General features: G+C 44.7%; 1 protein-coding gene across 2 annotated transcripts in view; it reads left to right on the top strand.

The window, feature by feature from the left end:
- The first annotated feature begins 1530 nt into the window (after positions 1 to 1530).
- Positions 1531 to 27882, top strand: part of LOC106576495 (potassium voltage-gated channel subfamily C member 2) — an 86959-nt gene continuing 60607 nt past the window's right edge. Inside the window, exon 1 of one of the 2 annotated variants that reach the window (XM_045722298.1) lies at positions 1531 to 2855. In XM_045722298.1, the coding sequence (XP_045578254.1) occupies positions 2304 to 2855 (552 nt within the window). In that variant the 5' untranslated portion in view covers positions 1531 to 2303. The remainder of the gene's footprint in view (positions 2856 to 27882) is intronic. The other variant, XM_045722299.1, reaches the window with a different exon arrangement.

The raw sequence follows: 27882 nt of genomic DNA, 5'->3' as shown, positions 1-27882 counted from the left end.
AGACCTCTCCCTGGAGAAATGGCCATGCAGATCTACATGGCTGATATAGGCAGCCTAGGAACCACCTTGGCTCTGTGAAACTTATTTTTTACCCTTCACTTCCTGATAAAGATCAGCTCTCTGGCAGTCTGGTTGTTCTATTTTTAGCAAAGAGCTGTGGGAGAGGGGGAATAGATAGGTGCTGCTGGTTGTTTGGTTCTTGTATTGGTCATGTGGAAGTATACCTCCCACTGAGCACACACTGGTTGAATCAATGTTGTTTCCATGTCATTTCAATGAAATTACATTGAACCAACATATGGATTAGACATTGAATTGGCATCTGTGCCCAGTGAGCTGTTTATTGGGAAAGACCCTTTCAGTCCACATGTGCTGAAGGCCATAATGTTGCATGATGAATGGCTCCCAATAGTATTAAACAAAACGCCAATGAAACAGACGGTTAAATTGCTCTGATCAGAACCATGTCCCAGATTGAGGCTTCTGTTTCCCCCCATAGATAACCATTTTGAGAAAAGCCTCGTTTTTCCCCTCCTTTTCTATTTACAGCCCAATTGTATATGTAGGCTATAACCTACTCTTCTCATTGGCTACGGTTTGTAAATTGTAATTTAACATTTCTAAAACAAATAAACTTTGAATGGGAGTGGAGTTTTCCCCCTTTGTAGATGAGAAGTGAGTTTTCATTACTGTTCAGTCAGAGCGTGGCACGTTTTTACTGCATGTACATCGGGGAATATGATGCGCGTAATTATAGCTATCCTCCTCTCAACGCCTCATCCTGTTGATTGAGCTGCGCTGGGCACATCAAAGGAGACTCGCTCTCTAGTGCCACCCAACCAAGTGTAGACATTCAAAGAGATGTCACATTTTGGGCTTGAGTGCCTTGATTTCACGATGTCTTTATTTTGTTTATTTTCCGCATTGGCTAATTCCCACCACTTTGTAGCATATAGGCCTATGCGTTGTTACTCCAAAAAGGGTTCTATGCTTGCTTCATATATGGCAACACTTAAGGTTCTGTATAGAACCGAAATTGGTTCCATATAGAACCATTGCGTTCCATACAGGCTTCCATATTGGGTTCTATTTGGAACCAAAATAAAAAATGTTGGTTAAATCCAGAACCTTTTTTTCTAAGAGTGTATTGTGGCCGATCTCTTCAACACGTTAAGAGAGAGAGAGACTGACCTGACCAGTTCTGTTTTGCTCTTGGCAACTGGTCCGAATCACGAGTTATTATGAGAATGTAATTGATAGCCTATGTTGCTCGAATTAAACCACTCAGCATGCCATGTGAGCTAAATCAACGTGTTGAAATAGAACCCAACAAATGGAACCGAAAGTTGAACTATTTTCCTGCGGTTGCTGATGTCACAGATGTAAGGTGCTGAAAGGACAGCTCCCTCGCTTTGAAAGCGCATCTCGCGTCAGTGTGAAACCAGATCGAAGATAATTCCTATAAATAATTGCACTATGAAATGTAGGACCACACTCTGTGATGGAAATAGAACGGGATCCACACGAGCCATGTTTCTCAGTCAAGCAATCTGACCTGTTGAGAACACTCACGTTCAACATCTTATTTCGGCGAATCATAAAAGCTGAAAAAAGTTGCACTAGATGTTCGTTGGCATAAATTTCAACTATTTTGATTGCCAATCCAAATGTAATGAGTGATCGTTGCTACATAGCAACATGCGCACGTGTGAGAGGATCGCTAGTAACACGGACGCACACACACACTATAGCAACAGACAACCTGTGTGCAGAAAGGGAGAGGGTGTGCCCTTGACGTCGTTTCTCGTCAAAGACTCACATTTCGGAGAGAACCATATCCAGGTTTGCTTACTTGCTATTCACCACGGCATTGTCATGACCTTAAAAAAAGGTCACAGAGCTCAAGGTTACAAATCAATAATTGGAATGGTTTCGTTTGACTTCATCTGTCCAAGTGTTGAGCGGAGAAGAGAGTAAAGACACCGCCAAGGCACACATCACCAGCGCTGCCTGTGCTTGGAGCTACTGGCTGACAGATCCTTCGCACAAGGAGGAACTAGAGGGAGTCTGACAAGCGATAAGATCCTCTCTTCCAAACCACCAACAACGATGAGATTGGTAAAGCACTTTCACCAAGCGTAATGAGAGCTCCAGGCTGAATTTGGAGTGGCTGCTCTCAGCTGAATCCAAACGGGCTTTCGTGAGATTTTCTAACCCAACTGGGTGTGTACGCACCGTGCCCGCTGTTACTCTGGACTGCACTCGATATACCTTATTTACCAAGTCATGTCTTATACAGAGCGATGGGTAAGTTCGACGACAACGAGAGGATAATCCTCAACGTTGGGGGAACCCGGCACGAGACGTACAAGAACACGCTGAGGACACTGCCGGGGACTCGGCTGGCCCTTCTTGCCTCCGATTCTGACATCGAGTCCGTTTTGGATCAGCTGCAACAAGTCCCCGGCTTCATAGAGTACAACACGCGGAACAACGAATACTTTTTTGACCGCCACCCAGGGGTATTCGCTTATGTCCTTAACTACTATCGAACCGGGAAACTTCATTGCCCAGCAGATGTTTGTGGTCCGCTGTTCGAGGAAGAGCTGTCCTTCTGGGGAATCGATGAGACGGACGTGGAGCCTTGCTGCTGGATGACCTATCGCCAACACAGGGACGCCGAGGAGGCGCTCGATGTGTTCGATATAAACGTTGACAATGGAGACGACGACGAAGAGACGGGGAAAAGACTCGGCATTGAGGACGTGGTTGATCCTAATATCAGCCGCTGGAAAAAGTGGCGACCGGTGATTTGGAATCTATTTGAGGATCCCTATTCTTCCAGAGCTGCAAGGGTAAGAGCGCGCGCTTGTGTGGAGAGCTCACATAACAGTCCATGCACAAGTTCCCCCGATTCCTTCTTTGCACAGAAAAGTGTAATTACATTAGACATCAATTCCTCCTAATAAAATACAAATTATTACACAAATATAACATAGATTATACATTATTAACATTTTAAATTCGTTGTAAGGGACATAGGTTGTCTGCTTATTCACATTTCAGTGTGCATCAAAGATGATTCCCTCACGACTGCTTTCATAATCACCTTTTAAACTTGAATATAGTTCAAATAATTAAAACTCGATATTTTTCCTCTTTTTGTCATACACAATTATGCATTTAAACATATCAATGCACTATACTTGTGGTGCGTAAATACATATTTAAGTTAACCTACACTACTTATCCATGATATTGAGAAACAAGTAGAAATCTTCCACGAATTAGATTACTGTTTTTTTTCTGATAGCACCAAATGATTTTTTTTCTTCTGTCGGTTGGGTTTGTTTGATATTGAGCATGACGTATGATAGAGGGGTGATGGAATGGTCCGTCGCTCAACAGAAATAGGCTATTGTAGAACCTGTGGTTAGACACACCACCATATTCCCAAATTGTACCATTTATCTGCAATCCTATACCAGAAACATTACGTATTTGGCATTAAGCCTACTTTTACGAACAGGATTCGGGCGGTTATTTATTTAAAATTATTAATTAATTTCAAAATATAAGTTTAACATATCAATTAATTTTAAATGTTTACCGCAATTACTCACAACATGAGCCTAAATTCGATCATTGCAACAATGTAAACACTAAAACATGACCTTGAATTGATTGCTTTTGATTGAAATGCTCATGGGCAATTTGACATGTTGGAGTGAGATGTGCCCCGCTTATTAATAGCCTGCGTGAGAAAGTATTTCAGAATCTTTACGTATCGCAGAGGTCATTAGACTAATTGTCACTTACAATTCTCTTTTGCATACTTGGTTATCTATCAGTTATTTCTTGTTGATTTAAGTCGAATTCTATAGGTTGCTGTCAATCATTTGTTCATTGTACACCTGGCAAACGTGTCTTCTCTTACTGAAATGTTAGGGTGAGCCTCCTACATATGTACCTATCAGTCCACACCTTATCCATGCCGACTGTATGCTCACATGACCAGTGCAGGACTAGTGTTTACTGGCCTGCAGTTGTTTTGCTCAATAGGCAGTAAATAACCATCTCATTGGCCGACTGGCTGTGGAGTCAGCGCTCCAGAGGCTCCTGGCCACTGTCATGTCACAATGTGTACCCCATCATTTTCGGAGTCTAAAATGACCTTCTGTCTCATCTCCCTCCTGCCTAAACGGCCTTGTTTATATCCAGCTCATCTCTCACTAGCAGGAGGCCCATTAATAGCATCTCCCTGGGGAGATTGTGCTGTTGATGGTGCCTTGAAACAGACAGGGCTGTCTTGAGCTAATAGAATAATGAAGCCAGGGCCCGTATCCACAAAGCTTGTCACTCAGAGTAGGAGTGCTGATCTAGGATCCCCACTGCCCATGTAATCATTTTCCATTATGATCTAAAAGGCACAACTGATCCTAGATCTGCGCTGGGCTAAAGGCTAGCGCTACCGCTTACAGTGAACGGGACATGGACATGGAGTCATACAATAAATCCCGCTACGACCTCTGACGAGAGACATCAAACATGCAAAATGACATTATAGGAGAAAGGTGTAATCCTAATTGACCGGCTACGACGTTCGTTGTATGTGGCAGTGTTTGCAGACGATAACGGATTACAAAGGGAAACCCAGCCATGAGCTGTCCAGCGATGCAGAACTCCCAAACAAGCTAAATGCATTTTATGCTCGCTTCGAGGAATATAACACTGTGCCTTGCGTGAAAGCCCCTGTTTTTCCATGTGACTGTGTGATCTCGCTTTCCATGGCCGATGTGAGCAAAATGTTAAAACAGGTTAACAATCATAAGGCATCCAGGCCAGATGGAATACCAGGGCGTGTTCTCAAAGCATGCGCAGACCAGCTGGCAGGTGTCTCCACAGACATTTTCAATCTCTCCTTGTCCCAGTCTGTAATCCCAACATCATTTTAATTGACCACCGTTGTCCCTGTTCCCAAGAGCTCCAAGGTAACCTGCCAAAATGACTATCGCCCTGTAGCACTCACATCTGTAATTATGAAGTGCTTTGAAAGGCTGGTCATGTCACACATCAACACCATCATCCCAGACACCTTAGACCCATTCCAATTCACATACCTTCCCAACAGATCCACAGATGACACAATCTCAATTGCACTTCACACTGCCCTCTCTCACCTGGGCACGAGAGGAAATAACTATGTGAGTATGCTGTTCATAGACTACAGCTCAGCGTTCAACATCATAGTCCCCTCCAAGCTCATCACCAAGCCTGGGCCCCTGGGACTGAACCGCTCCCTCTGCAACTAGATCTTGGACATCCTGACGGGCCTGCCCTAGGTGGTGAGGGTAGGCAACAACACCATCATCATGAGTCAGCCTGCAGGGAGGAGGTCAGAGACTTAGCAGTGTGGTGCCAGGACAACAATCGCTCCCTCAATGTTAGTAAGACCAAGGAGCTGATTGTGGACTATAGAAGAAAGAGGGGAGAGCACACTCCCATCCACATCGACAGAGCTTTTGTGGAGCGGGTCGAGAGCTTGAAGTACCTTGGTGTCCACATCACTAAGGACTTAAAATGGTCCACACACACCCGCAGAGTTGTGAAGAGGGCACAGCAGTGCCTCTTCCTCCTCAGGAGGCTGAAAAGATTCGGCATGGGCCCTCAGATCCTCAAAAAGTTCTACAGCTGCATCATTGAGAGCATCTTGACTGGCTGCATCACCACTTGGTATGACAATTTCACCGCCCTTGACAGCAAAGCGCTACAAAGGGTGGTGCGGACCAGAAAACGGTATCGAAGCATCGGCTCTCAGACCAACAAGCTCAGAGACAGCTTCTACCCCAAGCCATAAGGCTGCTAAATAGTCAGACTGCTAAATATTCAATTAATGTTACCCGAACTGTCTGCACTGACTCTATCTTGCACTGACCCTGCGCACATCCACTTTATGGATGTGCGCATGTGGCTCAGTTGGTAGAGCATGGTGTTTGCAACGCCAGGGTTGTGGGTTCGATTCCCACGGGGGACCAGTACGAAAAGAAAAAAAATACAAAAAAAATCTATGAAATGTATGCATTCACTACTGTAAGTCGCTCTGGTTAAATGCATCTGCTAAATGACTAAAATGTAAAAAAAAATGTAAAAATGTAATTTATATACACACACTCACACACACTAAGCTTTTACACCGACACAAAACCCTCACACATTCACAAACTCTACACACACACGCATACCGACACAACACAAACACACATACATACATACACGCACATTCACACATTCACACAGACAGACTTTTACACTCATCATTTGCTGCTGCTACTCCGCTCTTTATTTTACCCTTATTATTATCTATCCTGATGCCTAGTCACTTTACCCTGCCTTCATGTACATATCTACCTCAAATACCTTATTATTATCTATCCTGATGCCTAGTCACTTTACCCTGCCTTCATGTACATATCTACCTCAAATACCTTATTATCTATCCTGATGCCTAGTCACTTTACCCTGCCTTCATGTACATATCTACCTCAAATACCTTATTATTATCTATCCTGATGCCTAGTCACTTTACCCTGCCTTCATGTACATATCTACCTCAAATACCTTATTATCATCTATCCTGATGCCTAGTCACTTTACCCTGCCTTCATGTACATATCTACCTCAAATACCTTATTATTATCTATCCTGATGCCTAGTCACTTTACCCTGCCTTCATGTACATATCTACCTCAAATACCTTATTATCATCTATCCTGATGCCTAGTCACTTTACCCTGCCTTCATGTTCATATCTACCTCAAATACCTTATTATTATCTATCCTGATGCCTAGTCACTTTACCCTGCCTTCATGTACATATCTACCTCAAATACCTTATTATCATCTATCCTGATGCCTAGTCACTTTACCCTGCCTTCATGTTCATATCTACCTCAAATACCTTATTATTATCTATCCTGATGCCTAGTCACTTTACCCTGCCATCATGTACATATCTACCTCAAATACCGTATTATCATCTATCCTGATGCCTAGTCACTTTACCCTGCCTTCATGTACATATCTACCTCAAATACCTTATTATCATCTATCCTGATGCCTAGTCACTTTACCCTGCCATCATGTACATATCTACCTCAAATACCTTATTATCATCTATCCTGATGCCTAGTCACTTTACCCTGCCTTCATGTACATATCTACCTCAAATACCTTATTATTATCTATCCTGATGCCTAGTCACTTTACCCTGCCATCATGTACATATCTACCTCAAATACCTTATTATCATCTATCCTGATGCCTAGTCACTCTAACCTGCCTTCATGTACATATCTACCTCAAATACCTTATTATTATCTATCCTGATGCCTAGTCACTCTAACCTGCCTTCATGTACATATCTACCTCAAATACCTTATTATTATCTATCCTGATGCCTAGTCACTCTAACCTGCCTTCATGTACATATCTACCTCAAATACCTTATTATTATCTATCCTGATGCCTAGTCACTTTATCCTGCCTTCATGTACATATCAACCTCAAATACCTTATTATTATCTATCCTGATGCCTAGTCACTTTACCCTGGCTTCATGTACATATCTACCTCAAATACCTTATTATTATCTTTCCTGATGCCTAGTCACTTTACCCTGCCTTCATGTACATATCTACCTCAAATACATTGTACCTCTGCACGTTGATCTGGTACTCCCTGTATATAGCTCAATATAGATCTGGTACTGGTACTCCCTGTATATAGCTCCACATTGATCTGGTACTGGTACTCCCTGTATATAGCTCCACATTGATCTGGTACTGGTACTCCCTGTATATAGCTCAATATAGATCTGGTACTGTACTCCCTGTATTTAGCTCCACATTGATCTGGTACTGGTACTCCCTGTATATAGCTCCACATTGATCTGGTACTGGTACTCCCTGTATATAGCTCCACATTGATCTGGTACTGGTACTCCCTGTATATAGCTCCACATTGATCTGGTACTGGTACTCCCTGTATATAGCTCCACATTGATCTGGTACTGGTACTCCCTGTATATAGCTCCACATTGATCTGGTACTCCCTGTATATAGCTCCACATTGATCTGGTACTGGTACTCCCTGTATATAGCTCCACATTGATCTGGTACTGGTCCTCCCTGTATATAGCTCCACATTGATCTGGTACTGGTACTCCCTGTATATAGCTTCACATTGATCTGGTACTCCCTGTATATAGCTCCACAATGATCTGGTACTGGTACTCCCTGTATATAGCTCCACAATGATCTGGTACTGGTACTTCCTGTATATAGCTCCACATTGATCTGGTACTGGTACTCCCTGTATATAGCTTCACATTGATCTGGTACTCCCTGTATATAGCTCCACATTGATCTGGTACTGGTACTCCCTGTATATAGCTCCACATTGATCTGGTACTGGTACTCCCTGTATATAGCTTCACATTGATCTGGTACTCCCTGTATATAGCTCCACAATGATCTGGTACTCCCTGTATATAGCTCCACAATGATCTGGTACTGGTACTTCCTGTATATAGCTCCACATTGATCTGGTACTGGTACTCCCTGTATATAGCTTCACATTGATCTGGTACTCCCTGTATATAGCTCCACATTGATCTGGTACTGGTACTCCCTGTATATAGCTCCACATTGATCTGGTACTGGTACTCCCTGTATATAGCTCCACATTGATCTGGTACTGTACTCCCTGTATATAGCTCCACATTGATCTGGTACTGTACTCCCTGTATATAGCTCCACATTGATCTGGTACTGTACTCCCTGTATATAGCTCCATTCTTGTGTATTTTATCATATTCCTATTGTGTTAGTTACTATTTTATTTTGTATTATTATTTTAAACTCTGCATCGTTGGGAAAGGTTCGTAAGTATTTCACTGTACAGTCTACACCAGGTGTATTCAGGGCATGTGATAAATACAATTTGATTTGATCAGCACACCTTCTCTGAGACTCAGTTGGTAGAGCATGGTGTTTGCAACGCCAGGGTTGTGGGTTCGATTCCCACGGGGGGCCAGCACAGAAAAAAAAAATGTATGAAATTGTATGAAATGTATGCATTCACTACTGTAAGTCGCTCTGGATAAGAGTGTCTGCTAAATGACTAAAATGTCAAATGTAAATGTAAATAAAGGACCAGGCCACTCTCCCTTTTGCTTTTGATACATAGCTACACTGGCCACTCCCCTTTTGATACATAGCTACACTGGCCACTCCCCTTTGATACATAGCTACACTGGCCACTCCCCTTTTGATACATAGATACAGTCAATAACAATATTATTTATTTATTTATTTGATCCCTCTCTTTCTCCTGCATCTTGACATAACTTGTCAATCAAAGTCTCCATTAGATAACTGTCTTTGACCCCACACCAGGAGTATAGAGGGCACCATACCAGGAGTATAGAGAGCACCACGCCAGGAGTATAGAGGGCACCATACCAGGAGTATAGAGAGCACCACGCCAGGAGTATAGAGGGCACCATACCAGGAGTATAGAGAGCACCACACCAGGAGTAGAGAGAGCACCACAACAGGAGTATAGAGAGCACCACACCAGGAGTACAGAGAGCACCACACCAGGAGTATAGAGAGCACCACAACAGGAGTATAGAGAGCACCACAACAGGAGTATAGAGAGCACCACACCAGGAATATAGAGAGCACCACACCAGGAGTATAGAGAGCACCACACCAGGAGTATAGAGAGCACCACACCAGGAGTATAGAGAGCACCACACCAGGAGTATAGAGAGCACCACACCAGGAGTATAGAGAGCACCACACCAGGAGTATAGCGAGCACCACACCAGGAGTATAGCGAGCACCACACCAGGAGTATAGAGAGCACCACACCAGGAGTATAGAGAGCACCACACCAGGAGTATAGAGAGCACCACACCAGGAGTATAGAGAGCACCACACCAGGAGTATAGAGAGCACCACACCAGGAGTATAGAGAGCACCACACCAGGAGTATAGAGAGCACCACACCAGGAGTACAGAGAGCACCATACCAGGAGTATAGAGAGCACCACACCAGGAGTATAGAGAGCACCACACCAGGAGTATAGAGAGCACCACACCAGGAGTATAGAGAGCACCACACCAGGAGTATAGAGAGCACCACACCAGGAGTATAGAGAGCACCACACCAGGAGTATAGAGAGCACAACACCAGGAGTATAGAGAGCACCACACCAGGAGTATAGAGAGCACCACACCAGGAGTATAGAGAGCACCATACCAGGAGTATAGCGAGCACCACACAAGGCGATAAAACGTCTGGACCATTGATCCAGTCAATAATTCATTATTTCCCCAACCGTCTAATCCAAAGCTCTGTCTGCCAGCAATCTACATTTTTAAGGTAGTGGCAAGGGGGAAGGAAGGGAGGCGTTGTCTTTGACCTTGCATCTCGCCTTCTTCCAGTCAGTTAGTCAATACCTAGCGAACTGTTAGTGGGAGGGGTTATGACGATGACCACACACACACACACACACACACACACACACACACACACACACACACACACACACACACACACACACACACACACACACACACACACACACACACACACACACACACACACACACACACACACACACACACACACACACACACTTCAGGAGTCAGAACGGAGTGACACAGAGAAGAACTCAGCCTTCAACTACAGTGTTTCTGTTATTGTGTTCATAGAGGTCGCTCCCCCATGCTCCTCTGATGATGCTCATGGTAATCTCATGTCTCAGTGTGGTGGAGGAGGCTGCCTGACTGCTTCACTTTGATGCCTAAGCCCCTCTCTCATGTTATTCCTGTGCTCCTGGGCTTTACTTCTCCCCTGAGCGCTGCAAGGCTGAGATCTCTCACCTCCCCAGACTGCGTGTGCTAGAGAACCCACAGGCTCCTAATCCTCCCTTGACAGGGTGTTAAAGTAGAATAATGGGGACTTATTCCCATGGAAATTAGATGGCTGGTTGGCGTTGCTGCAACTCCAGGCACCACCGCCTTCCCCTCAGTCACTTATACCAGAGAACGACTGATGCCACTGGGCATTATCTTAAATTAGTCCCATGGATCAGACAGTGAAAAATGCACTTGGCTTTTCCTACTAGCACTGACTAGCACCAAGACAAGAGAGCATGTCTATAGCAAACACTTAACGGAGGGACCAAATCCCCACATCTCACATGCCTTTCAGCAATGACTGATGAAAGCGAGGACAGGTCCCAGAACACAGGCCCTGTTCAGCTATATTGTGGGTCAGCTCCTATCCTGGCTTTGTTTTCTGTCAAGCTAAAGCTTGAGAAGTTATCGCCAGTTGTTTTAATTAACACTGGTGTTGCCATTTGAGGTAGTCATATTATGAGTTCTCTCAAAGCCATCTAGAGTCTTCCGTGCCCCTCAACTTTGACCTCTGCCGTGTCCATCAACTTTGACCTCTTCTGTGCCCCTCAACTTTGACCTCTGCCGTGCCCCTCAACTTTGACCACTGCCGTGCCCCTCAACTTTGACCTCTGCCGTGCCCCTCAACTTTGACCTCTGCCGTGCCCCTCAACTTTGACCACTGCCGTGCCCCTCAACTTTGACCTCTGCCGTGCCCCTCAACTTTGACCACTGCCGTGCCCCTGAAGTTTGACATCTGCTGTGCCCCTTAACTTTGACCTCTTCCGTGCCCCTCAACTTTGACCTCTTCCGTGCCCCTCAACTTGGACCTCTGCTAAAACAGACAGGAAGACCACAATACCACAGTCAGGAGCTCAGTCTGGGATTTGCTGTAGGGAGGATAATGTGTTCTGAACAGTGCTGCTTCTGTTTACAGGGCAGTATGGTGCATGGTTATGATGGTGATGGTGACAATGACAACAGTAGTTGGGGTGGTGATTATGATGATGATACGTGTGTATGGATATTACAAGCATTTCGCTACACCCACAATAACATCTGTATGTGACCAATAAAATTTGATTTTATATGGTTGCATCCCAAATAGCAGCCTATTCCCTGGCACCCTATTCCCACAGCATGTAGAGAATTTGGTGCCATTTGAGATGCACACCATGAGTTTGTACAGTATGTGAAGGTGCAAGAGCTACAGCTCCATATGACTTGAGTTTCTCCTTTTCAGACATCATTCTACAGATGTGTTCTAGTGTCTATTTGCCCAGTGTTCATTGAAACTCTCTCATGGAATAGGAACTAGAACTGGCCTTAGAATGCCCAGAGAATTCTGGTAGTGCTGGGAACCGATTACTGATTGGAGGAAAACCCTTAGAATTAGCTCCTTCAAATTCCCCTTGCTGACGTCACATAGCAGGCTTCCGAATGTCAATGTGCTCCTCCATCTGTGAATACTTATGCTAGCTGATAACAACAGCAGTTGTGTGTGTGTGTGTGTGTGTCCTACAGATTGATGAATCCATACTGTTCTCCCCTTAAGCTACGTTCAGTGTGTGTGTGTGTGTTTGTGTGTTCTCCTGTGTTGCTAATCAGTTTGTTTGTCTGTCCTTGTATCTCTGTAGTTGGCCGTGGCAGGATCGGGATGGTAAAACAACTCATTACCATTATCATGATGTTTGTGCCTGTATACAGTAAGGCGGAGGTCCCCCTTCCGACGCCCAGATTCTGTCTCTTTCCTACGCTTTCTTTCATTTCCCATGATCCCATCAGAGACTGACGCTTTGCTTCCCGCCACTTAAGAGGTTAAACCCACACCGTCTGGGTTGCCGCTACCGCCCGCCGCACGCCTGGAGATGCTTCCGACCCCGGCCTAGGCTTGTGCTCGCTCAGCCTGTTGTCATGGCAACATGCTCGCTCTCTTCCTGTTTTCATTCAGAGCTGCCTGCTCCATGAAACCGTTTGATTTCAGGAATTCGCTCAAATATGACCCCCCCCACCACCACCGCCACCACCGCTCCATAACTGTTTATGTACTTGCATATTGGATGCAAAAAAGGTATTAAATGTTTTTGAGTGCCAATAGGGCCGTCATCTTTATGCATGCGTTTTTAACATTGTCTCCTATAAGATAGTCTGAGCAGCTAGGTGGATGAAGGAGGTTTTGTTAGTCTGCTTCTTTCTGTGGTGAATCGTCACAGCTACAGGTCTGTGAGAGAGAGCCTGCCTGTGTTAAAGCTGGCACATAATATGCCCGTTGTGCCTTTCTATAGGCCTGTTCTGCATTACAAGCACCTATAGGCTTATTCTGTCTAAGTTTAGGAGTGCAAGGTAACCCGGTGATATGGTAACAACTGACTGCTGTGCCCTTTGAGGGAATTCAACCTGACATGCAAACAACAATAGACCTGACGCTGGAAGAGGAGGAAGGGCAAATGCCTGCCTGTGCGTGGGTGGCGTCGGCACGCCGCTGGGTATGTTTGTAGCCACTGCCAGTCACGTTAATCTCTCCCGTCAATCATCCCACACTCTTTTCCTTTGGAGTGTAATAACTCACAATATTAGAGAGAGTGGAGAGCCACGTCGTTAAGGAGCTATTATTTTGGCCTCGTCATCATCAAGTGCTCACAAGTAGACTTATTTTCCTACTGTTGTTTATGGTAGTCAACCACATTATGGCAGGTGACTGATCCATGATGGTAGTCAACCACATTATGGCAGGTGACTGATCCATGATGGTAGTCAACCACATTATGGCAGGTGACTGATCCATGATGGTAGTCAACCACATTATGGCAGGTGACTGATCCATGATGGTAGTCAGCCACATTATGGCAGGTGACTGATCCATGATGGTAGTCAACCACATTATGGCAGGTGACTGATCCATGATGGTAGTCAACCACATTATGGCAGGTGACTGATCCATGATGGTAGTCAACCACATTATGGCAGGTGACTGATCCATGATGGTAGTCAACCACATTATGGCAGGTGACTGATCCATGATGGTAGTCAACCGCATTATGGCAGGTGACTGATCCATGATGGTAGTCAACCACATTATGGCAGGTGACTGATCCATGATGGTGACTGATCCATGATGTAGGACTGATCCATGACGGGTGACTGATTCATGATGTAGGACTGATCCATGATGGGTGACTGATCCATGATGTAGGACTGATCCATGACAGGTGACTGATCCATGATGGTAGTCAACCACATTATAACTGGTGACTGATTCATGCCATGTGACTGATCCATGACATAGGACTGATCCATGACAGGTGGCTGATCCATGACAGGTGGCTGATCCATGACAGGTGACTGATCCATGACGTAGGACTGATCCACGACAGGTGACTGATCCACGCCACTTTCTCCCTCCTTTCCTGCATGCGGCATCAACTCATTTCTTGGCCAAAAGCCATAAAGAAATATCACTACACTTACCAGTTAAAACAAAATACACTGTCTAAAGGACCACATGTGAAGGAGAGGCTGTGGCGTGGAGGTGTCAGGATGGAATAACGACCTCCATCATCGCTCAGGAAGGACAGGAGCCTGATGGATTGTGGGAAGTTATCCATTGCCACACAGTGTTCCCCTTGTCCTTGAGAGATTCTGACCTGTTAAAGCAACTTCCCACATAGTGTTAATGTTCAGGGGGGTGGGGGGTTACTGCTACACGCCCTCTGAATGATATGCATTTGAAATATGTATGAATGCGGCATCTCATGCATGTTATCGAAAACACGTGTTCTAGAAATAGAAACCTTGATCTTGGAATGGAACATGTTCAGCTGTTGCGCTGAGACTCAGTGATATAACCTGAGAATAAACGGTGGCACAAACAAAGACTCTATTGAGAGGTCATAAAGCAAGAGGCTGCCCTTGTTAGCATCACCCACGTAGGTATCTTTACGTACACTGTATCTGCACGTGTGCGCAAGAGAGTGCCTCCTGCTTCATACTTGCTTTGTTTGTGTCTGAAGCAGGGCATTTGTGGTAACGTCACATTGATGAATTGAGGCCGTTTCAGCTTTGGTAAGATCTTTGGTCAGAGGGCACTAGTATGGACAGAGGTTTTAATAGGAGACGTTTTGAGGTGCTGGAACCTGAAAGCTACCAAGTGGTTCTGCACATTCATATATCTGGAATAAGCACCTGTGACCAACCGAGAGTCTCTTGTTCACCAAAGGGCTGTTTTAGCCCACCGAGCTCAAGCCTAAATATCGTCTCAGGCTGGTTCTGAACCACCTCTCTTACACCAACCCACATGTTTCAGCGGAAACTGCTCTTTTAAATTGATTAGGATAAGAGAGATACAGTATATTGCCTGTTTCATGCATTTATGGATGTGATGGTGATGGCATGCATGAGAAAGGTGTGTGTGCTCTCAGAAAGCACTCCTTCCTCCAACGTAATGCTCCAAGCGGGGCCCGATATGCACAGGGCCACATTAGTTTTAATAGAAATGCCATTTGTCTGGGAGTTCTGCTACATTATTGATGTTCCTACTGTTCACCAAGATCAAGTGCCTCCTAAGGACAATGGGCGTATTAAGCATTACATTTTCCAGCTCCATCCCTCAACTCTTCCGCTCACACATTAAAAACGTGATTAATAAAACTGATTTATATATTTTTTCCAAATCAAACCCCCAATTGGCCGTCAGTGAATAGCAAAACTGTGGGAAAGTTGGAGTGTTTGAGCTCTGGTAATACTAATTGTGTCTCGCATGACAGTATGTCATACTTATGGTTAGCTTTTGTCTGTAAGGATTTAAAGGCCTTCTGGAGGTCTTTAGTCAATTGTCACACTTTTCACAAGGGCGTCCATGTTGTTTAGAACTCAGACTAATGAATCAGTGGAGTTGTCATATTTAGAGCAAGGGATATTCTGGGGACTGACTCCCCTCTCCTCCCTTCATGGCAGAAGGCCATCTTAGCAGGCCTGTGATTTGCAAATCCAATCGTTCATTTAACACTTGGAGGAGAGAGAATTTATTTCCAGACGCGGTTGGAGGCCAGGCAGCAAACTGAAAACGTCACGGCCGTGATGAGACGTTGGCAGAGGCGTTCGACGGCATGGCGACGAAATTAAGTTGTCACCTCATATTCCCTGTGACCAGGGGTGGGCCTTCCGCCTCGCCACCAGATTCCTCGTGACCAGAGATGGGCCATCCACCTCGCCACCAGATTCCTCGTGACCAGAGATGAGCCATCCACCTCGCCACCAGATTCCTCGTGACCAGGGGTGGACCGTCCACCTCACCGCCAGATTCCTCGTGACCAGGGATGGGCCATCCACCTCGCCACCAGATTCCTCGTGACCAGGGGTGGACCGTCCACCTCACCGCCAGATTCCTCGTGACCAGGGGTGGACCGTCCACCTCACCGCCAGATTCCTCGTGGCCAGGGGTGGGGCGTCCGCCTCGCCGTCAGATTCCTCGTGGCCAGGGGTGGGCCGTCCGCCTCGCCGTCAGATTCCTCGTGGCCAGGGGTGGGCCGTCCGCCTTGCCGTCAGATTCCTCGTGGCCAGGGGTGGGCCATCCGCCTCGCCGTCAGATTCCTCGTGGCCAGGGGTGGGCCATCCGCCTCGCCGTCAGATTCCTCGTGACCAGGGATGGGCCGTCCGCCTCGCCGTCAGATTCCTCGTGGCCAGGGGTGGGCCATCCGCCTCGCCGTCAGATAGCCACAGGTTCGAGTGAAGCAGCAAAAAGCCACAGAGTTAATTAATTTCTCTTCCGCCCCCTCCCAAATACAGGCCTCGAAACACTGGAGGAAGCCATTTCTTTTCCCCTATCTTTGTCAAATGCTAATTGCACGCCTGGTTATCCTGGGGAATGAACTATGCGACTTTCAACTCGCTGCACTGATCATTTCCATTGGTTCAAAGACGTGGCTTGAAAGGTGGTGCCCATTATTTAATATAGCCAACCGGGGCTCGGTGGCCAATTAGACGAGAAGCGGTTAAACTTTGGACGTACAGAAAACTGAAAGGCAGAGCGAGAGCTTGAAATGGATGATTGATCATAGCACGAAACGTTCAGCCCTTCGGCAGTGTGCCAGGGTAAATGGTGTCTCTGTGATAATGGGTTCATTGAGGGCAGATGCCTTACTAATACACAAATTATGTGATCAGTGTATGAACAGCAAAGCTGTTGTTAAAGTTGGACTTCAGTATGTGTTTGCCCATTATTTTTCAATAAAATCTGGGCCTGTATTCACAAATCATCCTAGAGTACTGCTCTAGAATCAGGTCCCCCTTCTTATTCATTATGACTTAAAAGTCTAAACTGACCCTAGATCAGCTCTCTTACTCTCTATGAATATTGGCCTAGGTTTATAAGAATTCAACAGGATCAGTGGGTGGGATACTGACAACCTCGCCTTCTATATTATATGTAATTGACCTGATATTGATTAATGGCACAATGCAATATTTATATACGTTTAACTGCACCACTCAATCCATGCAATATTTCATATCAGTGAGGTATTTTCTCAAGTGAATTGGATGCTATACTGATATATACTATGACCCTATTATGAACATCTACATATCTTAGTTACCTGTCAAGTGGGTGTCTTGAAGACAATTATAAATGGTGCTGTGTGAAAGCCCAGTCAGCTTGGGTATTGACTGAACAAGTGCATCCCAAATGGTACCCTATTTACTATACATAGTGCACTATTTTTGACCACGGCCCATAAGGTGTATACAGAATATGAACATAGTTTGCTTTGTAGGGAATAGGGTGCCATTTGAGACGGGCCCCATGTAACATAAGCTTCTCTGGAGGTCGTCTCAGGGAAGAAGCAAGTCGCACAGAGGGTCAATGAGCTGCCTCTGCCCTCTGGCAGAAATCAGAATGTCAAACTCCGCTCCGCTGCACGTCAGAGGAAGGATCAGGCACACACCATCAGAGATGGAGGGAGGATCTCCATGGAATTTCCTTGATTCCTCACGTCCTCGTCTCCCCTCTTCTCGCGCCTTCCTCAAAATGCATCGAAGGAGTAGATTAGGGGAAGTACCTTGGAACCTCCTCCAATGCGTTTTGAGAAGGAGGCGAGGAGAGGATGCAAGGAATCAAGGAAAGAAAAATGTATATTCTCACAGTGAAAAAATTGGAAGCTGTGTAACCAAAAACCCCAAAAAGTTGCAGCGATGAGACAAGATCGTAATCACGAAATTGGGGAGAAAATAAAAAATTAGAATCCCAGTGCTGTATTAGTGAAGTTATGGCACCACTAAGGATGGTAAAGGGCAGATTCATAGGCTGTTTCTCTCTCAGGCACAGATCAACTGTATAATTGTGACAAGCCCTCTCCATCTGCTATATGTGTCACTTTATTAAGACTGAGATCTACTGTACTGCCATGGGGCTAGGTGTCACTTTATTAAGGCTGAGATCTACTGTACTGCCATGGGGGCTTGGTGTCACTTTATTAAGGCTGAGATCTACTGTACTGCCATGGGGGCTTGGTGTCACTTTATTAAGGCTGAGATCTACTGTACTGCCATGGGGCTTGGTGTCACTTTATTAAGGCTGAGATCTACTGTACTGCCATGGGGCTAGGTGTCACTTTACTAAGGCTGAGATCTACTGTACTGCCATGGGGCTTGGTGTCACTTTATTAAGGCTGAGATCTACTGTACTGCCATGGGGGCTTGGTGTCACTTTATTAAGGCTGAGATCTACTGTACTGCCATGGGGCTTTGTGTCACTTTATTAAGGCTGAGATCTACTGTACTGCCATGGGGCTTGGTGACACTTTATAAAGGCTGAGATCTACTGTGCTGCCATGGGGCTTGGTGACACTTTATTAAGGCTGAGATCTACTGTACTGCCATGGGGGCTTGGTGTCACTTTATTGAGACTGAGATCTACTGTACTGCCATGGGGCTTGGTGTCACTTTATTAAGGCTGAGATCTACTGTACTGCCATGGGGCTTGGTGTCACTTTAAGGCTGAGATCTACTGTACTGCCATGGGGGCTTGGTGTCACTTTATTGAGACTGAGATCTACTGTACTGCCATGGGGCTTGGTGTCACTTTATTAAGGCTGAGATCTACTGTACTGCCATGGGGCTTGGTGTCACTTTATTAAGGCTGAGATCTACTGTGCTGCCATGGAGCTTGGTGACACTTTATTAAGGCTGAGATCTTCTGTACTGCCATGGGGCTTGGTGTCACTTTAAGGCTGAGATCTACTGTACTGCCATGGGGCTAGGTGTCACTTTATTGAGACTGAGATCTACTGTACTGCCATGGGGCTTGGTGTCACTTTATTAAGGCTGAGATCTACTGTACTGCCATGGGGCTTGGTGACACTTTATTAAGGCTGAGATCTCCTGTACTGCCATGGGGCTTGGTGACACTTTATTAAGGCTGAGATCTACTGTACTGCCATGGGGCTTGGTGTCACTTTATTAAGACTGAGATCTACTGTACTGCCATGGGGCTTGGTGTCACTTTAAGGCTGAGATCTACTGTACTGCCATGGGGCTTGGTGTCACTTTATTAAGACTGAGATCTACTGTACTGCCATGGGGGCTTGGTGTCACTTTATTAAGACTGAGATCTACTGTACTGCCATGGGGCTTGGTGTCACTTTATTAAGACTGAGATCTACTGTACTGCCATGGGGCTTGGTGTCACTTTAAGGTTGAGATCTACTGTACTGCCATGGGGCTAGGTGTCACTTTATTGAGACTGAGATCTACTGTACTGCCATGGGGCTTGGTGTCACTTTATTAAGACTGAGATCTACTGTACTGCCATGGGGGCTTGGTGTCACTTTATTAAGGCTGAGATCTACTGTACTGCCATGGGGCTTGGTGTCACTTTATTAAGACTGAGATCTACTGTACTGCCATGGGGGCTTGGTGTCACTTTATTAAGGCTGGGATCTACTGTACTTCCATGGGGCTTGGTGACACTTTATTAAGGCTGAGATCTACTGTACTGCCATGGGGCTTGGTGTCACTTTATTAAGACTGAGATCTACTGTACTGCCATGGGGGCTTGGTGTCACTTTATTAAGGCTAAGATCTACTGTACTGCCATGGGGCTTGGTGTCACTTTATTAAGACTGAGATCTACTGTACTGCCATGGGGGCTTGGTGTCACTTTATTAAGGCTGAGATCTACTGTACTGCCATGGGGCTGGTGTCACTTTATTAAGACTGAGAGCTGACACCAACTGTTGAGAAGACCCTTCATGGTTGGCTAGTTTTCCCCTCTAGTAGTAGTAGTAACATTTATTTACATGATTCTTGAAAAGTACTGTCCTTTCCCTGTCAGTGTCAGATTTGGAAAAAGCCTGGATCAAAGCTTCTAATGTGCTTCCCAGTGTCACACATCTCGATAGGACAGGGCAGTTATTTTGACTCCCCAAGGGTTAGGGAATCCAACCTGGAGAATGCACAGTATAGACCAGTTATTTTGACTACCCAAGGGTTAGGGAATTCAACTCGGAAAATACACAGTATAGACCAGTTATTTTGACTACCCAAGGGTTAGGGAATTCAACTCGGAAAATACACAGTATAGACCTGTTATTTTGACTACCCAAGGGTTAGGAAATTCAACTCGGAAAATACACAGTATAGACCAGTTATTTTGACTACCCAAGGGTTAGGGAATTCAACTCGGAAAATACACAGTATAGACCTGTTATTTTGACTACCCAAGGGTTAGGAAATTCAACTCGGAAAATACACAGTATAGACCAGTTATTTTGACTACCCAAGGGTTAGGGAATTCAACTCGGAAAATACACAGTATAGACCTGTTATTTTGACTACCCAAGGGTTAGGAAATTCAACTCGGAAAATACACAGTATAGACCTGTTATTTTGACTACCCAAGGGTTAGGGAATCCAACCTAGAGAACATACAGTATAGACCAGTTATTTTGATTACCCAGGGGTTAGGGCAGGGGTCGGCAACCCAAAATGTTGAAAGAGCCATATTGGACCAAAAAAACAAAAAACAAATCTGTCTGGAGCCGCAAAAAATTCAAAGCCTTATATAAGCCTTATAATGAAGGCAACACATGCTGTAAGTGTCTATATTAGCTATATTAGCCTACGATCAAAATGATAAGTAGGCTACAAATACATAATGAGCATTCATGATTAAACGTTTATTTTACCTGCAGCGCATCCTGGAGAGAATGACGCACCACGTGACTACTCTGCTGTACGATGGTGCTTTAAGTTTAACTTCCATTATAATATTAATGTATTATGTTTCGTTGCATCGATGAAATTATAGAAATACAATACAGAAATCAGATTTTTGATGTCATTTTTATTTTAGGATTCGAAAAAACAACTACAAACTGTGCAACGTGCATAATAGGCCTCCTGTAATTTCAGACCTCCCCATGGAAATAAAATGCATTTCAACCCTCAATAATACCATACAATCCTCTTCTCTTTTCCCCATTATCTGGGCAACAGACAGAGTGCAATAAAACAGCAGCCGTTTGAAAAGGTAAAGTATATCAAATTAAAATAATACAGTTTAAGTTCGATTTCTGTGCATTATCCTCTTCTCTTTAGTTTTCTGCAAATGTGCAAGGGTAAAATGCAGCAGCACCCTCTTCTCTTTTGACACGCACAATACAATGCAGCCATCCTCGGACCTGAGCAACAAAACACAATAATATCCCTATGTGTCATTCCAAATATATACTGACAAAAATCAGAAATCACTTTATAAAAACAGCCACTTTGTTACTAAATATGTGCCTATGACAGGATTGTGTTCTTACCCGTTTAATGTGACTTCTGTTTTCGGACATCACTGGACAGCTTCTCAACATCGGGCATGTAAGATGTAACTTTAATCTTCACGCAGGACTGCAAGCTCTCATCTGTGAGGCGGGTGCGATATTTGGATTTTATGTAGTTCATGTTTGAGAATATCTGCTCGCACAGGTATGTTGATCCAAAGATGGATAATACTCAAAATGCATATTTCTTCATGTTCCTATAACTGTCAGGAAGAATGGAAATGTCTTTCCACGTTACTCTTTTTGTTATTTGACAACTTCTCATTACAAAGCAAACATGCAGGCAATCCTTCCGCATTGGCAATGAAAGCAAATGATTCGGTCCAAGAACTGTGGAATCCTCTGTTCTCCTCAGCCATCTTTCTCTTTTTCCCTTTGGGATCCATGGCCCATGACACACCCGCCGGTTTGTTTGCAACAGCCACCTGTCTGGCACTACGCCGAGCTGAAAGAAACGTGTGTCGCAGGCTATGACGTAAATCTTCGTTGACAGAAATGTTGAAATTAAATATTTATTATACACATTTTTACAGCATTGGATAATAAATTATATTAAAACAAAAAATATATTCACAACATCTTTTTCCATTTTCATATTTTTGAAAAAGCTCCAGGGAGCCACTAGGGCGGCGCTAAAGAGCCGCATGCGGCTCTAGAGCCGCGGGTTGCCGACCCCCGGGTTAGGGAATCAAACCAGGAGAATGTATAGACCAGGTATTTTGACTACCCAGGGGTTAGGGAATCCATCCTGGAGAATGTATAGACCAGTTATTTTGACTACCCAGGGGTTAGGGAATCCATCCTGGAGAATGTATAGACCAGTTATTTTGACTACCCAGGGGTTAGGGAATCCATCCTGGAGAATGTATAGACCAGTTATTGTGACTACCCAGGGGTTAGGGTATCCATCCTGGAGAATGTATAGACCAGTTATTTTGACTACCCAGGGGTTAGGGAATCCATCCTGGAGAATGTATAGACCAGTTATTTTGACTACCCAGGGGTTAGGGAATCCATCCTGGAGAATGTATAGACCAGTTATTGTGACTACCCAGGGGTTAGGGTATCCATCCTGGAGAATGTATAGACCAGTTATTTTGACTACCCAGGGGTTAGGGAATCCATCCTGGAGAATGTATAGACCAGTTATTTTGACTACCCAGGGTTAGGGAATCCATCCTGGAGAATGTATAGACCAGTTATTTTGACTACCCAGGGGTTAGGGAATCCATCCTGGAGAATGTATAGACCAGTTATTGTGACTACCCAGGGGTTAGGGAATCCATCCTGGAGAATGTATAGACCAGTTATTTTGACTACCCAGGGGTTAGGGAATCCATCCTGGAGAATGTATAGACCAGTTATTTTGACTACCCAGGGGTTAGGGAATCCATCCTGGAGAATGTATAGACCAGTTATTTTGACTACCCAGGGGTTAGGGAATCCATCCTGGAGAATGTATAGACCAGTTATTTTGACTACCCAGGGGTTAGGGAATCCAACCTGGAGAATATACAGTATAACAGTAACAGCACTATCCCTGGCTGTCTCTTCTCCTCTATACGGTCCAGTGATCCAGGCCAGGTAGATACCCCACCCTCGCTATTAAGAATCCTCCATTTGGAGCACACCCCTGGGGCCCCCACCTCTCCTCCTCGACCCCTCTTGACCCTGACAGGAAGAGTCCCGCTCGGGTGCGTTTTGTGTTTCACCGATCACAATCAGGAGCTCCGGTACGGAGTCAGTCTGAGCCACAGCGTTTTGCAGGACAGAAGCCTTATCTGTGTCAGGGACGATATATCTATGTTCGCGCTGCCTGTGATGAGTATCTTTGTTCCTCAAAGGCAGCCCCCATGTTCTTTAGACAGATGTGTGAACATCATACATCGAGGTTCTAGCCGGCTCATTAGAGGGAGAGGACTGTGGCCCGTGGCCAAGTTTGGCATTTCATCATCCAAGGTGAAATCAAAGTTTGATATTTCTAACTTTTGTGTGAAAGTAGGACAAAGGACAGTCAGATAGGTTTTTAATCGTTTTCTTACCTAGCGAGAATCAATCCAACGGTTTCTTACCTATGGAGAATCAATCTACCGTTTTATTACCTAGGGAGAATCAAACAACCGTTTGGGTGTCCTAGTTTGTCCTGTTGGCACATTGCTAATGTTAGCCTCCCTGGGCAAGGTGGAACGTTTGCGTCCCACCTAGTCAACAGCCAGTGGAATCGCGTGGCGTGAAATACAAATACCTCAAAAATGCTATAACTTCAATTTCTCAAACATATGACTATTTTACACCATTTTAAAGACAAGACTCTCGTTAATTTAACCACATTGTCCGATTTCAAAAAGGCTTTACAGCGAAAGCAAAACATTAGATTATGTCAGCAGAGTACACAGCCAAAAATAATCACACAGCCATTTTCAAAGCAAGCATATATGTCACAAAAACCAAAACCACAGCTAAATGCAGCACTAACCTTTGATGATCTTCATCAGATGACACTCCTAGGACATTATGTTATACAATACATGCATGTTTTGTTCAATCAAGTTCATATTTATATAAAAAAACAGCTTTTTACATTAGCATGTGATGTTCAGAACTAACATACCCACCGCAAACTTCCGGTGAATTTACTCACGATTAACGTTCACAAAATACATAACAATTCTTTTAAGAATTATAGATACAGAACTCCTTTATGCAATCGCGGTGTCAGATTTTAAAATAGCTTTTCGGCGAAAGCACATTTTGCAATATTCTGAGTAGATAGCCCGGCCATCACGGCTAGCTAATTTGACACCCACCAAGTTTGGCCCTCACCAAACTCAGATTTACTATAAGAAAAATTGGATTACCTTTGCTGTTCTTCGTCAGAATGCACTCCCAGGACTTCTACTTCAACAACAAATGTTGTTTTGGTTCCAAATAATCCATAGTTACATTCAAATACCTCCGTTTTGTTCGTGCATTCAAGTCACTATCCGAAGGGTGACGTGCGAGCGCATTTCGTGACAAAAAAATTCTAAATATTCCATTACCGTACTTCGAAGCATGTCAAACATTATTTAAAATAAATTTTTATGCTATTTTTCTCATAAAATAGCGATAATATTCCAACCGGGCGACGTTGTATTCATTCAAAGACTGAAAGAAAAACATGGAGTCGTCTCGTGGACACGCATCTCCAGTGTCATTGTTCCCTGCATGACCACTCACAAAAACTCCTGCTGTTTTTCGCCCAGAGACTGCAGAGACGTCATTCCACTTTCTGGCGCCTTCTGAGAGCCAATGGAAGCCTTAGAAAATGTCACGTTACAGCAGAGATGCTGTATTTTTGATAGAGATGCTACAGAAGGAGAACAAATTGTCAGACAGGGCACTTCCTGTATGGAATCTTCTCAGGTTTTGGCCTGCCATATGAGTTCTGTTATACTCACAGACACCATTCAAACAGTTTTAGAAGCTTTAGAGTGTTTTCTATCCAAATCTACTAATTATATGCATATTCTCGTTTCTGGGCAAGAGTAGTAACTAGTTTAAATCTGGTACGTTTTATATCCGGCCGTGCAAATACTGCCCCCTAGCCCCAACAGGAATGTTAGCATCCAATTGGTTTTTCTTATTTCACTATGCTTCTACAGAAACATCCCTAAATAGCTGACACATAAAGATTTTGGAATAGAACTGTTTTACTAACTATTTTAAGTTCAGAGTTGGTTTTCATACTCACATAGTCACATTCCATGGTGCTTGAAGTGGAGGCAGGGATTTTAAGCGGCCCAGAATGCATTTGTAGTCTACTTGTATGCTGCTATATCCCTTTGCTTTAGCTACTGTCATGGAGTTCGCTAAATATTTTCATAAAGAAACTGATGAAACACACAGGTGCAAAATCAAGGTGACTTACAAAGAGGAGGAGGACCAAGAGCAAGAGAGGGAGTGCTGTGATGTAGTGGCCACAACTAAAGAATCATAGTGGAATCTGAAAAAACACGTATCCGGAAAGCATGATGGTGTACTTACTATGTGCATATGCTAGCAGAAAGGAATGAGGTGGGTAGCTAGCTAAGTGTGTTATTGTAACAAAGTGTTTATAAACAAAAAAATCTGACCTCTTAAAAGGTTATATTATCTATACAATAGGCTATAATTGAATTTGGCCCAATAGGCCTGCCATATTGCCTATTTTTCAACTCCACTCACATACTCTGGTTCTGAGAATAATACAGTACTGTACTGCAACTTGATTAGGTCGATGTTTAACATACCTTGTGTTCAGCAATCAAACTTCCCTACCCATAGTTTTTATGTTTCAACTCAAGCTTGGACACTTCTCAATTATGACATACAAAACTCAACACCAATTTATATTGATCAGAAAACCATTTGTTAGTCACTGCTCCATCTGTGCGTCAGAGGTGGCATTTGACATGTCCATGAGTCCTAATGATTTGGCCCCCGGTATACTTTCCTGGAGATTTGGAGAACCCATTGTGAAGTTCCATGTCAAAACTATCAGAACCGTGATTTATTTTTCCTGTGTCCTTGATACAATGTCATTCACACGTAGCGGTGGCTAGAGGGCGGTGCCCTTGCTGTCACAGAATATATTATGTTTAGGTAAGACCCAGATGCAGACTGTGTCGAAGTAACAAAAGTTTATTACAACAACAGGGGCAGGCAAACGACAGGTCAGGGCAGGCAGAACGATCAAAACCAGGAAGGACTAGAAAACAGGAGCAAGAAACAGGCAGGAAGCAGGAGACAAAGGGCTGTGAGACAGAGGTTTAACTCTGGACACATGAAAGGTAGGATGTATACGAAGGGTACGGGGCAACAGAAGACGAACATCAGAGGGGCTAATGATTTTGGTAATGGGAAATGGGCCGATAAACCGGGGGGAGAGTTTGCTGGATTCCACCCGTAAGAGCAGATCCCGGATGGACAGCCATACCTTCTGCCCGAGACTATACCCGGGGAGCCGGGGTCCGGTGGCGATCCGCTTGTCGTCAATACATGGAGGTGGTCTTGAGGAGGGACGACCGGGCTCTCCTCCAGGTACGAAAACAACGGAGAACAAACATCTGGGCAGAAGATATGCCGACCTCTTCTTCCTGCTCAGGGAAGAGCGGGGGCTGATACCCCAGGGAACACTCAAAAGGTGATAGGCCCGTGGCAGAGCAGGGAAGGGTGTTGTGGGCGTATTCGACCCACACAAGCTGCTGGCTCCAGGTGATGGGGTTGGCTGAGACCAGGCAGCGCAGAGTAAATCAAATCAAATGTCTTTAGTCACTTGCTCCGAATACAACAGGTGTAGACCTTACAGTGAAATGCTTACTTACCAGCCCCTAACCAACAATGCAGTACAAATAAGAAAAATAAATAAAACTAACAAGTAATTAAAGAACTGCAGTAAAATAACAATAGCGAGACTATATACAGGGGGGTACCGATACAGAGTCAATGTGCGGGGGCACCAAGACCTGTTCCACTACAGCCCCGTTGATGAAAATGGGGGTGTCCTCGGTCCTCTTTTTCCTGTAGTCCACTATCAACTCCTTTGTCTTGATCATGTTGAGGGAGAGGTTGTTGTCCTGGCACCACACGGCCAGGTCTCTGACCTCCTCCATATAGACTGTCTCGTCGTTGTTGGTGATTAGGCTTCTGCAAACTTAATGAGGGTGTTGGAGTCGTGCCTGGCCGTGCAGTCATGAGTGAACAGAGAGTACAGGAGGCGACTGAGCACGCACCCCTGGGGAGCTCCAGTGTTGAGGATCAGTGTGGCAGATGTGTTGCTACCTACCCTCACCACCTGGGGGCGGCCCGTCAGGAAGTCCAGGATCCAGTTGCAGAGGGAGGTGTTTACTTTAGTTTAGCCTGGTCTTTTAGTGGACAGGTGGAGACGAATATGACCAGTAGTCCCGCAATACAAGCAACTCTTAGTGTGAAGCCTGTATAGACGTTCAGCTGGAGACAGCCTATCTCTGCCTAGTTTCATGGGCTCGGGAAGAGGTGAATCGTCAGTCTTCGGAGGCTCTCGTAGAAACTTGGGTAGCCTCGGGTTCTCTCGGCAACGGAGCCGTCGG

Source organism: Salmo salar, chromosome ssa07 (assembly GCF_905237065.1).
Source record: "Salmo salar chromosome ssa07, Ssal_v3.1, whole genome shotgun sequence".
NCBI lineage: Eukaryota > Metazoa > Chordata > Actinopteri > Salmoniformes > Salmonidae > Salmo > Salmo salar.
Note: the sequence above shows the minus strand (reverse complement) of the source record. Positions and strands in the feature narration are given on the sequence as shown.